The sequence below is a fragment of the Cucurbita maxima genome, unplaced genomic scaffold (assembly GCF_002738345.1).
Source record: "Cucurbita maxima cultivar Rimu unplaced genomic scaffold, Cmax_1.0 Cma_Scf00011, whole genome shotgun sequence".
NCBI classification, from domain to species: domain Eukaryota; kingdom Viridiplantae; phylum Streptophyta; class Magnoliopsida; order Cucurbitales; family Cucurbitaceae; genus Cucurbita; species Cucurbita maxima.
The window spans coordinates 4023267-4037073 of record NW_019272027.1 but is presented as its reverse complement, the minus strand read 5'-3'; the positions used below and the strand labels follow the sequence as shown (position 1 = coordinate 4037073).

Here is a 13807-nt window from a genome sequence, read left to right as displayed (position 1 = left end):
ATGTATATTATAGTAAAGCAGAACAATTTCGTGCTAATGAAAGTTATTTTAAGCGATCATGGCGGATCTTGCCACCTTTACACAATAAGCACCATTTTTAACCGATTGATCAAAGAATTGCATGAATAAGGTATAAGGTAAATGAGGACATCTATTTTAACCGAGGGAAGAATAGCCCAAACCCACCGCTAGCAGATAGTCTGCTTTGACCTGTTCTGTATCGCCGTCAGCCTCACGATTTTTAAAACGCATCTATTAGGAAGAGGTTTCTACACCATTATAAGAAATGCTTCATTCCCCTCTCCAACCGATGTGGGATCTCACAATCCACCACTCTTGAGGGCCCAGCGTCCTCACTAGCACACTGCCCGGTGTTTGGCTCTGATACCATTTGTAACAGCCCAAACCCACCACTAGCAGATATTGTCTGCTTTGGCCCATTATGTATCGCCGTCAGTCTCCCGGTTTTTAAAACGTATCTATTAGGGAGAGATTTTCACACCATTATAAGAAATGTTTTGTTCCGCTCTCCAACTGATGTGGAATCTCACAGTCCACCCTTTGAGGGCCCAATGTCCTCGCTGACACACTGCCCGGTGTTTGGCTCTGATACCATTTGTAATAGCCCAAACCCACCACTAGCAGATATTGTCCGCTTTAGCTCGTTACGAATTGTCGTCCGCCTCACGGTTTTTAAAACGCGTCTATTAGGGAGAGGTTTCCACACTATTATAAGAAATGTTTCGTTTCCCTCCTCAACTGATATGGGATCTCACAGTCCACCCCCTTGGAGGCCCAACATTCTCGCTAACACACGGCCTGATGTTTGACTCTGATATCATTTGTAACAGCTCAAACCCACCACTAGCATATATTGTCGGCTTTGGCCCGTTACGTATCACCGTCAGTCTCACGGTTCTAAAATGCGTCTGCTAAGGAGAAGTCTCCAAGTCCTTATAAGAAATGTTTCGTTTCCCTCTCCAACCATTGTGGGATCTCACAAGAATTGGGTCGGTTAGCGTTTCTGATCTTAACCTGGTTATCAGTAATTAAAGAAGAAAAAATGTCCATCCAACTCAAAGACAACCCTTTTCTTTCCTTAATGTTTCATAAAATTTCCTCCCTGCAGCAAAGAAGAATCCAGCAATTTTACCCCGTGCACTAACACTCTGTCAACAGCACTCGTGTGCCTCATAATTTACAAATTGCTCGACAATCTATTGCAGCCAGTGATGAAGAAAAGACTTGGATATTCAGAAACACATCATGAACATCGCCATGATATCTCTGAAACTAAACGTTTGCATGTGCAAAGCCACAAGCTTGTCCTCAACAGAAGCAGACCCAGATCAGCATTTTCAAGATAACCCAACAAAACTGATGCCACTGCAGAAAGATGCTTGCTTAAACAATGTCTTGAAAGCTTGGCAAATCAGAGACATAGCTGAAATTAGCATCAATAATGGTGGAGATAAGATGAGCTTGAGATTCCTCTTGTCTCTCTCAACCAAGTTATATAAATAGTCTTATGAAGCCCAAAACATGAACTCAACTTGAAAATGGATTCCTTTGCTGCAAACCCAAAGAAATCATTCCACATCCGTTCTAACAGTTTGCCCCAAAAGCCACATCCAGTTTTGGATCAAGTTGATGAACATCTCTGCAGATTGAAGGCCTCTGAAGCCATTTCTTCATCTTCTTTGAGTCAAAAGCTTGATGGCCTTCATGATTTGCATGATTCTATTGATAAGTTGCTCTGTTTGCCATCCACCCATCAAGCTCTTGTTGATAATAAATCAGTTGATGACTTGCTAGAAGGCTCTATCAAGCTCTTGGATGTGTGCTCTTTGGCTAAGGATGTGCTATCACAAATGAAAGAATGTGCACATGAACTTGAGTCAGCTCTGCGCAGAACAAGAGGAGATGACATTGAAGTTGATATTCAAAAGTATTTGAACTCAAGGAAGATGATGAAAAAGGCAATCCACAAGGCCTTGAAAGGAATGGAACGAACAAGTTACGAGAATGGCGATGAGAGTTCGGAAATTGTTCGTTTATTAAACGACGCAGAACTTCTTGTCCTTCATAGCAGGACAGAAGTTGTCATCAAAGATGAGCAGTTGGTCTTTGGTTTCCAAGTTGATGCATCCTAAGAAAGTTGCTTGCAAAGACGTCGGTGCAAATCGAAACGAAGTTGAGGTGGTTGATGCTGCATTGTATTCAATCATCAATCGGAAATCTGATGTCCTGGTGTAAGTTAAGGATGCACAAAACTCGTTGAGGAAGTCAGAGTCGTGTATTCATGACCTCGAACAAGATCTCGAGAGTCTATATCGACATCTTATCAAGAATCGAGTCTCCTTTCTTAACATCCTAAATTACTAAGATGAAAACTCAGAGAGTAGGCTCATAGGAATCCATTTTTGTCAAATGTAAACACGAGAGTACATATATAATAGATACAAATACACTTCATACATCTTTTTCGCATTGCTAACCATGATTGGTGAATTCAATATCATCTTCTTGACTAACTTCTTGCAATATTAATATCGTTGATATTGTCGATAATATAAACACAGTCCTACGTTGGTTAATTAAGGGGTTGATCATGAGTTTATAAGCAAAAAATACTATCTTCATTGGTATAATGCCTTTTGGGGGAATCGAAAAGCAAAACCATGAGAGTTTGTGCTCAAAGTGAACAATATCATACCATTGTAGAGGTTCCTGATTCCTAAGATAGTATCAGAGTCATGCCCTTAACTTAGTCGTGTCAATAGAATCATCAAATGTCAAACAAAGAAATTGTGAGCCTCGAAAGTGTTGTCAAAAGTGACTCAAGTGTCGAACAAATGGTGTATTTTGTTTGAGGGCTCTAGAGAAGGAGTCGAACCTCAATTAAGAGGAGGTTGTTTGAGGGCTCCATAGGGTGTACTTTGTTCGAGAGGAGGATTGTTGAGGATTGTTGTGAGAGGAGTCTCACATCGGCTCATTAAAGAGTTGATCATGAGTTTATAAGTAAGGGATACATCTTCATTGGTATGAGGTCTTTTGGGGAAACAAAAAACAAGGCCTTGAGAGCTAATGCTCAAAGTAGACAATATCAAACCCTTGTGGAGGCTCTTGATTCCTAACATGGTATTAGAGCCATGCCCTTAACTTAGTCATGCCAATAAGATCCTCAAATGTTGAACAAAGAAGTTGTGAGTCTCGAAGGTGTAGTCAAAAGTGACCCAAGTGTCGAACAAAGGGTGTACTTTGTTCGAGGGCTCCAAAGAAGAAGTTGAGCCTCAATTAAAGGAAGAATGTTTGAGGGCTCCTTAGGCCTCAGGGGAGGCTCTATGGTACACTTTGTTCGAGGGGAGGATTGTTGAAGAGAAGTCCCACATCGGATAATTAAGGGGTTGATCATAGGTTTATAAGTAAGGAATATATCTCCATTGGTACGAGGCCTTTTGGAGAAACAAAAAACAAAGCCATGAGAGCTTATGCTCAGAATGAACAATATCATACCATTGTAGAGATCCGTGATTCCGAACCGTGAGAGGAAAAGAAAACATTAGATTCATATGTAAATGCCCTTTTCTATTCATATGGTACCATAAAAAGTTCTTTCTTTCTATATGATACCAACTCTATCAACACCACTCGTGTGCTTCATAATATCAATACATTGGGAGGAACAAGATTCCCACACGTTTTCATGTGTAAATCAACAATCTTGTCCTCTGCAGCAGATGGACCCAGTTCAGCATTTTCAAGATAAGCCAACAAAATCGATACCAATGCCTCGAGAAAGATGCTCGCTCGTGCAAGCGTAACGCGTCGGTTTGATTAAGCAAGATCACTATACATGTATAATATATACAAATATCTAGGCTGTCAAAGATTCCAATTGTGTCTCAACTCTTCATGTAGGATTTAAAGAATCAACAATGAGCTGATCTAAACAGGTTTATTTTAAACAAGTGGTATCTTCAAGAATGCAAGAGTGAAGCAATCTTCTTGTCTCCACAGTCACAAGCAAACTAAATCTTTTATAATATAAACAGATCTGAACAGGTTAAAGTAGATGAGTCTCAAATGTTTCCTTTTCTTTCTGATATATTTTAAGTAAACGAGCTACCTGAATGTTTGTTGTAACGGTTCAAGCCCACCGCTAGCAGATATTGTCTTCTTTGGACTTTCCCTTATGAGCTTCTCCTCAAAGTTTTAAAACGCGTCTGTTAGGGAAAGGTCTCCACACCCTTATAAAGAATGCTCCGTTCCCCTCTCCAACTGATGTGGGATTTTACAATCCACCCCTTTCGGGCCCAGCGTCCTCACTAACACTCGTTCTCTTCTCCAATTGATGTGGGACCCTCCAATCCACTCCTCTTTGGGGCCCAGCATCCTTGTTGGCACACCGCCTTATGTCTACCTCCTTCAGGACTCGGCCTCCTTGCTAACACACCGTCCAGTGTCTGACTCTGATATCATTTCATTATAAAGAAACTAGCATTAATAATGGTGGAGATAAGGAAGAGGTAGGAGGGAGACATGGCATAAACAATGCTGAACTCATTGCTTCTGCAGATGAGCTTAAGATTCCTCATGTCTCCTTTAGCCAACTAATATAAATATGGCTCCCTAATGGCCAAAAGTCATAAACCAAGTTGGTTCATTAGCTCAAGCCTCTTCTTCTCCAAGAAAAATGGACTCCTTTGCTGATATCTCAAAGAAATCATTCCACACTCGCTCAAACAGCTTGCCCTTGAGGCCACATCCAGTCGTCGACGACGTCGATGAACATCTCTGCAGATTGAAGGCCTCTGCAGCCACTTCTACATCATCTTCTTTGAGCCAAAAACTTGGAAAAGTTCAGGATTTGCATGATTCCATTGATAATTTACTTCTTTTGCCACTCACCCATCAAGCTCTTGTTGACAACGAATCGGTCGACGACTTGTTGGAAGGATCACTCGAGCTCGTGGACTTGTGTGCTATGGCAAAGGATGTATTATCACAAATGAAAGAATGCACACATGAACTCCAATTTGTTTTACGTAGAAGAAGAGGAGATGACATAACAAATGATGTTCAAAAGTATTTGAACTCAAGAAAGATTATGAAGAAAACAATCCACAAGGCTTTGAAAGGAATGGAAAAATCAAGTTCCAAGAAAAGTGATGAAAGTTCAGACATTGTTACCTTGTTAAAACAGGCAGAAGCAATCACATATAGCACCATTGAATCCTTATTGTTCTTTATGGCTGGACCGAAGTCGGTATCAAAGGCGAGCCGATGGTCTATGGTTTCCAAGCTGATGCAACCCAAGAGAGTAGCCTGCAAAGAGGAAGGCTCAAATACAAACTTAGTAGAGATGGTGGATGCTACATTATCTTCGATCAAAAGTCAAAAATCTAATGTCCTACAAGTTGAAGATGTGCAGAACTTGGTGAGGGAACTGGATTCGAGCGTCGATGAACTTGAAGATGATCTCGAGCGTCTATATCGACGTCTTATCAAGAATAGAGTATCGTTTCTCAACATCCTAAATCACTAAGGCCGAAACCTTAGATGAGAATACAATTTTGTCAATGTAAACACCAGAGTGTGTATATAATATATACGGATACCTTTTATACAAATTTGCTTGTGAACTCAATATCACAAAGATGTTAACATTCTCGTAATAGTAAGAAGTGGTAAAGATCCTTGATATACAAATAAGTAAAACTACATTAGTATGAGCCTTTTTGGATAGAATTCAGACATGCCCCTCTGCTCTCTTTGAACAAAGGAGGGTAAAAAGGAACTAGCCATCCTTCAATTCACCATTTTGGTCTTTTAACTTTGGAAACTTTCATTGTTTTAGCCCTTGGGATTGTGAGATCCCACATCGGTTGGAGAGGAGAACGAATCATTCCTTATAACGGTGTGGAAACTTCTCCCTAGTAGACGTGTTTTAAAATTTGAGGCTTACAACAGTACGTAACAGGCCAAAGCGGACAATATCTGCTGGGCTATTACAAATGGTATCAGAGTCTGTCACCGGACGGTGCGAGGCATTGATTGAAGTAGGGCTAGACCCTCTTTATAGTAAACACGTTGTAAAACCGTGAGGCTAACGACGATACATAATGAGTCAAAATGGACAATATCTGCTAACGATGGGCTTGAGCTATTACAAATGGTATCAGAGTCAGTCACCAGACATTGGAAGGCATTGGTCAGAGTAGGGCTAGACCCTCTTCATAATAGACACGTTATAAAACCGTGGGACTAACGGCGATAGTAACGGGCCAAAGCAGAGAATATTTGCTGGCGGTGGGCTTAGACTATTACAAATGGTATCAGAGCTAGTCATCGAACCGTATGAGACACTGGTTGGAGTAGGGCTAGACCTTCTCCATAGTAGGCACTTTATAAAACTGTGAGGTTGACGACGATACGTAACGGGCCAAAGCAGACAATATCTGATGGCAGTGGGCTTGGACTATTACAAATGGTATCAAAGCCAGTCATAAGTGCGAGACATTGGTCGGAGTAGGGCTAGACCCTCTCCATAGTAGACTCGTTGTAAAACCGTGAGGCTGACAACTATACGTAACAGGCTAAAATGGACAATAATTGCTAGCGGCGAGCTTGGGCCATTACACAGTTTCTAGTTCCTAATGGCTTAAACTCTAGTACGTTAACTAGAGGTCAAATAGTTAACCAAGGTTACCAGATGAAGTTTAGCATTGCTGTCAAAGATACCAATTGTCTCAACAATGGTGATAAGCACAAGAATCCCAAAGAATCCTATGAATGTCTTTCAACTAAGAGACAATTTGATTCAGTAATACATATAACAACAAAGTTAATCACGTTGTATCTCAAATATAGGATTTGAATAATGAACAATGAGCTGAACTGATAGTGGAAGAACCGACACAAAGATCATCAAAATGTTATGGTGCATGTGTGAAGCAGGCTTCTTGTATCCATGGTGGCAGACAAACTTAATCTTTTATAATATAAACAGATCAGAACAGGTTCATTTTGATTAAAATATGAGTCCTAGACTTGAAACACTGCCACGAAAATGCCTAAACATGCACTGATATATATTAAGCAGAGGGAGTACATACATATTGAGATAGAAGCTGGATGGATAGCTGAGGCTGAGGGGTATTTGTAGCACAGCCAAGGAATGTCTGTATGAACTTGGGTTGGCCATTCATCAAAGATCTGGCGCTGAAAGCAAAGGCAGCCTGCTGACTGCTAAGAAATTTGGCTCTGCAGTGATATAGGTATGTTTGAATCATCAACATTCATTCTTGTGCCCTGTTTTTGGAATGACAGCAAAGTCCAAAGCTGCTGGTGGGTATTTAGTGTTCAAGCCAATGCAAAGAAAACAAGTAGTATTTCAGGAATTGTTAAGAGTATCAATTAGAAGTGGGGAAGATTCTTGTTATAAAAGCATGACCATGTTGGCTTAAGCTCAATATAGACGAGGTAAGGTCCCACGTTGGTTGGGGCGGAGAACGATGCATTTTTTATAAGGGTGTGAAAATCTCTCCTTAGTAGATGCGTTTTAAAAACCTTAAAGGAAAGCCTGAATGGAAAAGCCTAAAGAGGACAATATCTACTAGTGGTAGGCTTGAGGTGTTGCAAAAGATATTAGAGTCAGATACCGGGCGATGTGCCAATGAAGGGGGTGGACACAAAGTAGTGTACCAGCAAGAACGCTGGGCCTCAAAGGGGGCTGTATTGGGGTGTCCCACGTAGATTAGAGAAGGGAACGAGTGCCAGCAAGGACACTGGCCCCCAAGGGAGTGGATTGTGAGATTCTACATCGGTTGGAGGGGAGAACGAAGCATTTTTTATAAGGGTATGGAAACCTCTCCCTAGTAGACGCGTTTTAAAAACCTTGAGAGAAAACTCGAAAGAAAAAGTCCAAAGAAGACAATATCTGCTAGCGGTACCACTATGAGCTATTACAAGAATCACATAAATAATTAAGATGAACAAAGGAAACATGTCTTCTCTTTGTTATTGAAAAAAGGCAGCTCTTTCAACACCGCTCATGCGTGGCAGATTTTTCAGATTACTAAAAAAGATATTAAGAAGCTCATGAATGACATAGTGGTGGGAGACATGTCAAGAACAATGCAGAGATATCATTAATCTTCCCCCATGTGTTCATGTGTGGAACGAGCTCCTTGTCACCATGAATTAGTTTATCTTCCTAAAAAAGAATCATATATAATTAATGGTGGTTAGCTTATTAATGAGTTGGAGACTCCGAGACAACAACGATATGGTAGTTGTTCTAATTCAGCGAACAAGTCAATCGTATAAAGATCGAACTTCGTAGATAATTTTGACATATGGTCGAACCTTGAGCCACGTTTTGACAGAATATGTTTTATAAAACATGGACGAGGAGCAAGGTAGATGTTAAGTGCATTTTGAAGCATTTCATGTCTGGTAAGAATAGACATGATTTTACCGAAATGATAAAATAATACAACATGAAAGCAAGATAAGGGTTTGACATGATATAGGCATGCGGTCACGGACATGACAAGCATGACTGTGACACTAGGCATTCGAGATTTAGAACAAATAACCGAGCTCTCGATGAAAACATTAGAAATTGAGCAAACTGGCAGATGGGGTCAAAGTTTGGAGCCATGGACTAGTGAATTGGGTCCAAAGTAGGTCTTGGGACCAGTCCATGTTCAGGTTTGGAACTTAAGGCTCAGTCAGGTTGTCCAGTTCTGATGGAATTTGTAAAGAAGCCTGAAAAAGCCTAGCATCTTCCTCCTCCATGGCTGCCCTTTGCTCTAGGACTTTCAAGGAAGTTGCTTTCCTATAGATTTTGCATAGTACCATGTCCTGCATTAGCAAGAATGTAAACACGAATGAATGATTACAAAAGCTGAATCATAAGAGCTCGTTTGGTAACGTTCCTGGTTTCATTTCATGTTTATTTCTTCTACTACAAGAAACGGTTACCAAACACGAATGAATGATTACAAAAGATAGTAAGATGATTAGCAAGAGCTCATTTGGTAACGTTCCTGTTTTCGTTTCATGTTTATTTAGTGAGATCCCACATCGATTTGAGAGAGGGCGGTGTGCCAGCAAGGATGCTGGGTCCCGAAGGGAGTGAACATTGGGTAGTGTGCCAACAAGGATGCTGGGTCCCGACGGGAGGTGGATTGTGAGACCCCACATCGATTAAAGAGAGAAACAAGTGCCAGCGAGGATGCGGGCCCCTGAAGGGGGATGGATTGTGAGATCCCACGTCAATTACCAACAGGGTTTATTAAAGAACGAAATAATTGTTACCAAACACGAATGAATGATGACAAAAGCTTATAGAATCTTCATACTAAGATGAATAGCAAGAGCTCGTTTAATAACGTTCTTATTCTCGTTTCATGTTTCTTTCTTCTTCCACAAGAAACGGTTACCAAACACAAAACTCTTTTCAAGTAAGATCGAGATAGATACCTTCGACAACGGAGAGTTATCAGGAAAATGATACTCATTCATGATCCAATCAGTCTTACTTCATCTGCTTGCTCTTCCTAAGTAAAACACAAGTGTCTTTCTCAACCCAACGAGTCGTTTTGGATCCGATAATCTAACAATTTTTTGGTCGGACCCAGTGGCTTTCTAATAACCGTTTTTCGTGGTTCGGTTCGGCCTCCCACCCCCACCTAGCCTCCTATCTCTTGGCACAAAAAAGTACCACTCCCTCTCTCCATTCCTTGCCAATCCTATACACAAAAAAAACACAATAATTCACATCACATTTCACCTCATTGAATCAAAACAAAACATTAAACAATTGAGCTAATTTTTTTTCAAGAACACAAACCAGGCAACTCCCAAGGATCATGGAGATAAAGATTAAGAGTCCCAATAGGATCAAATTTCAGCTTCTTGCCAGAGACAACATGTTTCAGATAAAACTCAAGGAGTTCTTCTGTGGGGTGGAATCTAAAGCCAGGAAGATCAGCTTCCTGTGCCATTTTAGGGTTCAACGTCCTCGCTAGCAAACCGCCCGTCAACGTCTTCTTCTGTGGAGTGATGAACAAGGCCATGCAGATGCAAGTGATAGACATTTTATAAGGTTAAAGATGAACAAAAACAAAATTGGGTGAATTTTCTGAAGTTTTGACTGTTAAAGAAGGCTTGAGACTTGGTCAATGGACTCAAAATTGTAAATTGAGTACTTTATATGGGCATTTAAAGGAACCAAAAAAGAAACAAACCTGTCCCCACACGGCTTCTTCTCTTAAATTCATTAAATTTTGGACTGTTTTGGTTATTTTCCAAACTTCGAGACTTTTACATGAAAATTCTTGGTGGGAATTTTTTGGGAAGTTTTTTTTTTCTCTTTGATCCTCGTGTTTTTTTGGTTGAATCAGTCTAATGAATTTTGGCCTTTTGCTTTGTTTTTGGTGTGAGATCCCATGTTGGTTGGAGAGGAGAACTAAACATTTCTTGTAAGGGTGTGGAAATATCTCCCTAATAGACATGTGATGGGGAAGCCCAGAAGAAAAAACCCGATTTGAGGAGATCAAAGCATTTCTTATAAGGGTGTGGAAACATCTCCCTAATAGACGCGTAATGGGGAAGCCCAGAAGCAAAAATCAGGTTGAAGAGGAGAACGAAACATTTCTTATAAGGGTGTGGAAATCTCCCTAATAGACGCGTAATGGGGGAGCCAGAAAGAAAAACTAGATTGAAGAGGAGAAAAAAGCATTTCTTATAAGGGTGTGGAAACATCTCCCTAATAGGGCCGTAATGGAGAAGTTCAGAAGAAAAAACCTAAAAACCTTGAGGGAAGCTCAAAAGGGAAATCCCAAAGAGGACAGTATATGGATGAGTACTGGTTCCAACTCTGAAAGATGTGTTTTAAAATCGTGAGGCTGACGGTCATGAGCTCCCAGTAGTTTACCGGATAAATTGGTAAGTCGTGCATTCCCGGTCCACCAAGCGAAACTGGTGGTTTCTTGGTCACGACCAGCTAAAGCACGATTGACGGTAATACGTAAGCCAACGTGGATAGAGGAGAACGAAACTCTAAAAGATGCGTTTTAAAGCCTAGCAGTAGAGGGGAACAAAGGGTTTAATTTTTGAAGTCATTTTAACTAATTGGACCAAGTCTTGAAGAGAAAATTCACTCAATTGGGTTTGAAGAGTGGTTTTTTAGTGTTTTCAAAGAGTTGAAAAATGAAAATAGATGGCGAGTACTTAATCAAATTGATGAGTCATGTAGGAACAAGGTTCAAGTCTATCGATTTGTTAGGATGCCTCAGCTACATACATCACTTCACTTTCACTTGACACATATCGTGATGATAAATAACTCTTTCGTGTTGTCAAAGAATTGAACAATGAAAATAGATGGCGAGTGCCTAATCGAATTGATTGAGTCATGTAGGAACAAGATTCAAGTATACCGGTCTGTTAGGATGCCTCAATTGCATACATCATTGTGCTTCTACTTGTGTCGGGTCTCAAAACAAGGTTCAAGTCTATTGGGTCTCAAAACTTCTATTGCTCCATCCTCAGAGGGGCAAAGAACCCATCGCTGTCTCGGCTGTGCTACTAAAGGCTCTGGGGAAGTCGAGAGCACTCATCTTGGGGTGGGCTTACTACTTAGATGCTTTCAGCAATTATTCTCTCCGCACTTGGCTACCTTGCGTTTATAGTGCGCATGATAACTGATACACCACCAGAGGTGCATCCTTCTCGGTCCTCTTGTACTAGGGAAAGGTCCTCTCAATTCTCTAACGCCCACATCGGATATGGACCAAACTATCTCACAACGTTTTTAACCCAACTGTCTCACAACGTTTTTAACTCAACTGTCTCACAACGTTCTTAACCCAGCTCTGTCTCACAACGTTCTTAACCCAGCTCACATACCGCTTTAATTGACAGATCCTCTCGTACCAGGGAAAGGTCATCTCAATTCTCTAATGCCCACACCAAATATGGACCGAACTGTCTCACAATGTTCTGAATTCAGCTCATGACGTTTTGATCTCATCTTTTACAGAGGGTGTTTTTTAGAGTATACTGAATCAGTATAACTATCCTCAACGCAATTTCACAATCAATATCGAAGCTAAAAGGTTTCTTATTAATTGGTTGAGGATGTTGAAGATAGGCTATCGATGCTCAAGCTATAGTAGGATGAGACAAGATAAAAAACAACCGACATAAATTTTGGACATTTATTGTTTCTTTTTAATGTAAGGGTAAAACGAAATTTCACAAGTCAATGCATGTGTTTATTTCTAGTTATAAAACATATATTTGTTGGAGCAATCAAGCACCTACTGGACCCGCCCAATGCTTATCAGCACACTGATCATCTGGACAATTCTCTTTCGCCACGTCATTAATTTGAACTCCAGTATCGTAAACCTGTCCAGGTCTCCAATCAACAGGAAACACGTACTTCGACCAGATCCACTTTCCATCAAATCCAGAAGTCAACACAAACCGCAATTGCAATGGCCCTTCCGATATGGGACGTTTTGAGTCCCAAACAGCTCCATAGTTCCGAGCCATCATACTCCAATTCGATTCACCCACCTTAGCAATATCTATGCCTACTATTTCGGTTTGGCCACCTTGGTAAAGCAATTTCATGGCTAAATAAGTGGGAGGTTTGCTCATCTCTTCCACTCTAACCATCAAGTTCTTGTTTTTGTACTCACAAGGAACCCTACAAAAACAAAAAAACCACTAAAATTATGAGCCTCCAATGATTGAACATGAAAAAGTAGATCAATTATGAGCCAACCTTTTGAATTCAACGTCCACAACTCCTTCAATTATAAGCAATTCCTCTTTGCCACTCAAACCCATTTCACTAAAAGCCTTCTTGCTAATTACAAGGTCTGTTTGAGAGCTCTCATTGCCATCCGTCACAACAATCTTGGTGCCTTCTTTGTTGCAAAGTGCCTCATTTTTACACCTTACCTGCACAAACCCGACACTTTCACGTCATGATGATTCAAATGTTATGAATAACGACGCTCCATAACAGTTTGATATTGTCCACTTTGAGCCGAAGCTCTCCTAAAAGAGCTCGTACCAATAGAGATAAACCCATGATCATTCTCTAAATTAGTCAACGTAGACCTCTCCTAACAATTGAGACAAAGGGAAGGGATGGGTGAGAAATTTACTTGAAAGCAGGCGCCACAGCCAGCGCCGTGGCCGTAAAGAGTAGCCGTGATAGCCGAGAAGTGGCCATTTGAGAGCTCCGAGGTGAGATTGCCATAGCCACAGGCGCCTCTAACTACAAGAAATGAAACAAACCCAATTGGTTAAATGTGAAAATTCGATCTGGGTCGGCCTTGGATCGGACTTTAATAGCGGAAAAGTCGAAGAATTCAAAGGGGGATTGGAATTTTACGTTCACCGTCGGATTCGACCTGGTAGAAGGCGGCTTTGGCCTGATGAAGACAACGATCACAGGCAGCGGCGGAGGAGACAATGGTGAGGAAGAGAAGAGGGAGGAAGAAGGGCATTTTTGTGATGGAGAAGGAAGAGGGTGGGGGAGGTTTATATAGGTGATGAATGGTCGTTGGTGGCAAACAGGTGGCATCTAGCAAAAGGGTAAAGGAAAGATTTTACTTTTTCATCGGATCTATGATGACTAAGTTTAAACATCATGCTAAAAATTGTCGGATGTTTTTTTCTTATCCAATAATATTTTTTTATTTTTTTTTATTTTTAAAATAGTTATTTTAATGTTATTCGCATTCAAATTTAAATATTATAATTAAAGTCTCAA

The 13807-nt window shown here is 40.7% G+C and overlaps 3 protein-coding genes and 1 pseudogene across 3 annotated transcripts; 2 read left to right on the top strand and 2 right to left on the bottom strand.

The window, feature by feature from the left end:
* Nucleotides 1–1559: 1559 nt before the first annotated feature.
* Nucleotides 1560–2153, top strand: LOC111486598. The gene has a single exon (XM_023133767.1). It carries the CDS (start codon nt 1560–1562, stop codon nt 2151–2153), a length of 594 nt encoding a protein of 197 aa, XP_022989535.1.
* Nucleotides 2154–4696: 2543 nt separating this feature from the next.
* On the top strand, nt 4697–5548 carry LOC111486597. Its single transcript, XM_023133766.1, has one exon. The coding sequence runs from the start codon at nt 4697–4699 to the stop codon at nt 5546–5548; it is 852 nt and encodes a 283-aa protein (XP_022989534.1).
* A 2913-nt stretch (nt 5549–8461) lies between these two features.
* Nucleotides 8462–10161, bottom strand: LOC111486517 (annotated as a pseudogene).
* A 2044-nt stretch (nt 10162–12205) lies between these two features.
* LOC111486501 (expansin-like A2) lies at nt 12206–13544 on the bottom strand. The gene is made up of 4 exons (XM_023133683.1): nt 13427–13544; nt 13197–13309; nt 12809–12987; nt 12206–12730 (listed from the first exon to the last, which is right to left on the bottom strand). The coding sequence occupies exons 1-4, from the start codon at nt 13539–13541 to the stop codon at nt 12328–12330; spliced, it is 810 nt and encodes a 269-aa protein (XP_022989451.1). The 5' UTR covers nt 13542–13544; the 3' UTR covers nt 12206–12327.
* Between the last annotated feature and the right edge of the window lie 263 nt (nt 13545–13807).

Excerpts from the sequence above, each read along its gene's own strand:
- LOC111486501 (XM_023133683.1), bottom strand. The coding sequence starts at position 13,541 with ATGCCCTTCTTCCTCCCTCTTCTCTTCCTCACCATTGTCTCCTCCGCC. Across the intron at positions 13,310-13,426 it reads GGTCGAATCCGACGGTGAAC|TTAGAGGCGCCTGTGGCTAT; the intron begins GTAAAATTCCAA and ends CATTTCTTGTAG. Across the intron at positions 12,988-13,196 it reads GCTGTGGCGCCTGCTTTCAA|GTAAGGTGTAAAAATGAGGC; the intron begins GTAAATTTCTCA and ends GGGTTTGTGCAG.
- LOC111486598 (XM_023133767.1), top strand. The coding sequence starts at position 1,560 with ATGGATTCCTTTGCTGCAAACCCAAAGAAATCATTCCACATCCGTTCT.
- LOC111486597 (XM_023133766.1), top strand. The coding sequence starts at position 4,697 with ATGGACTCCTTTGCTGATATCTCAAAGAAATCATTCCACACTCGCTCA.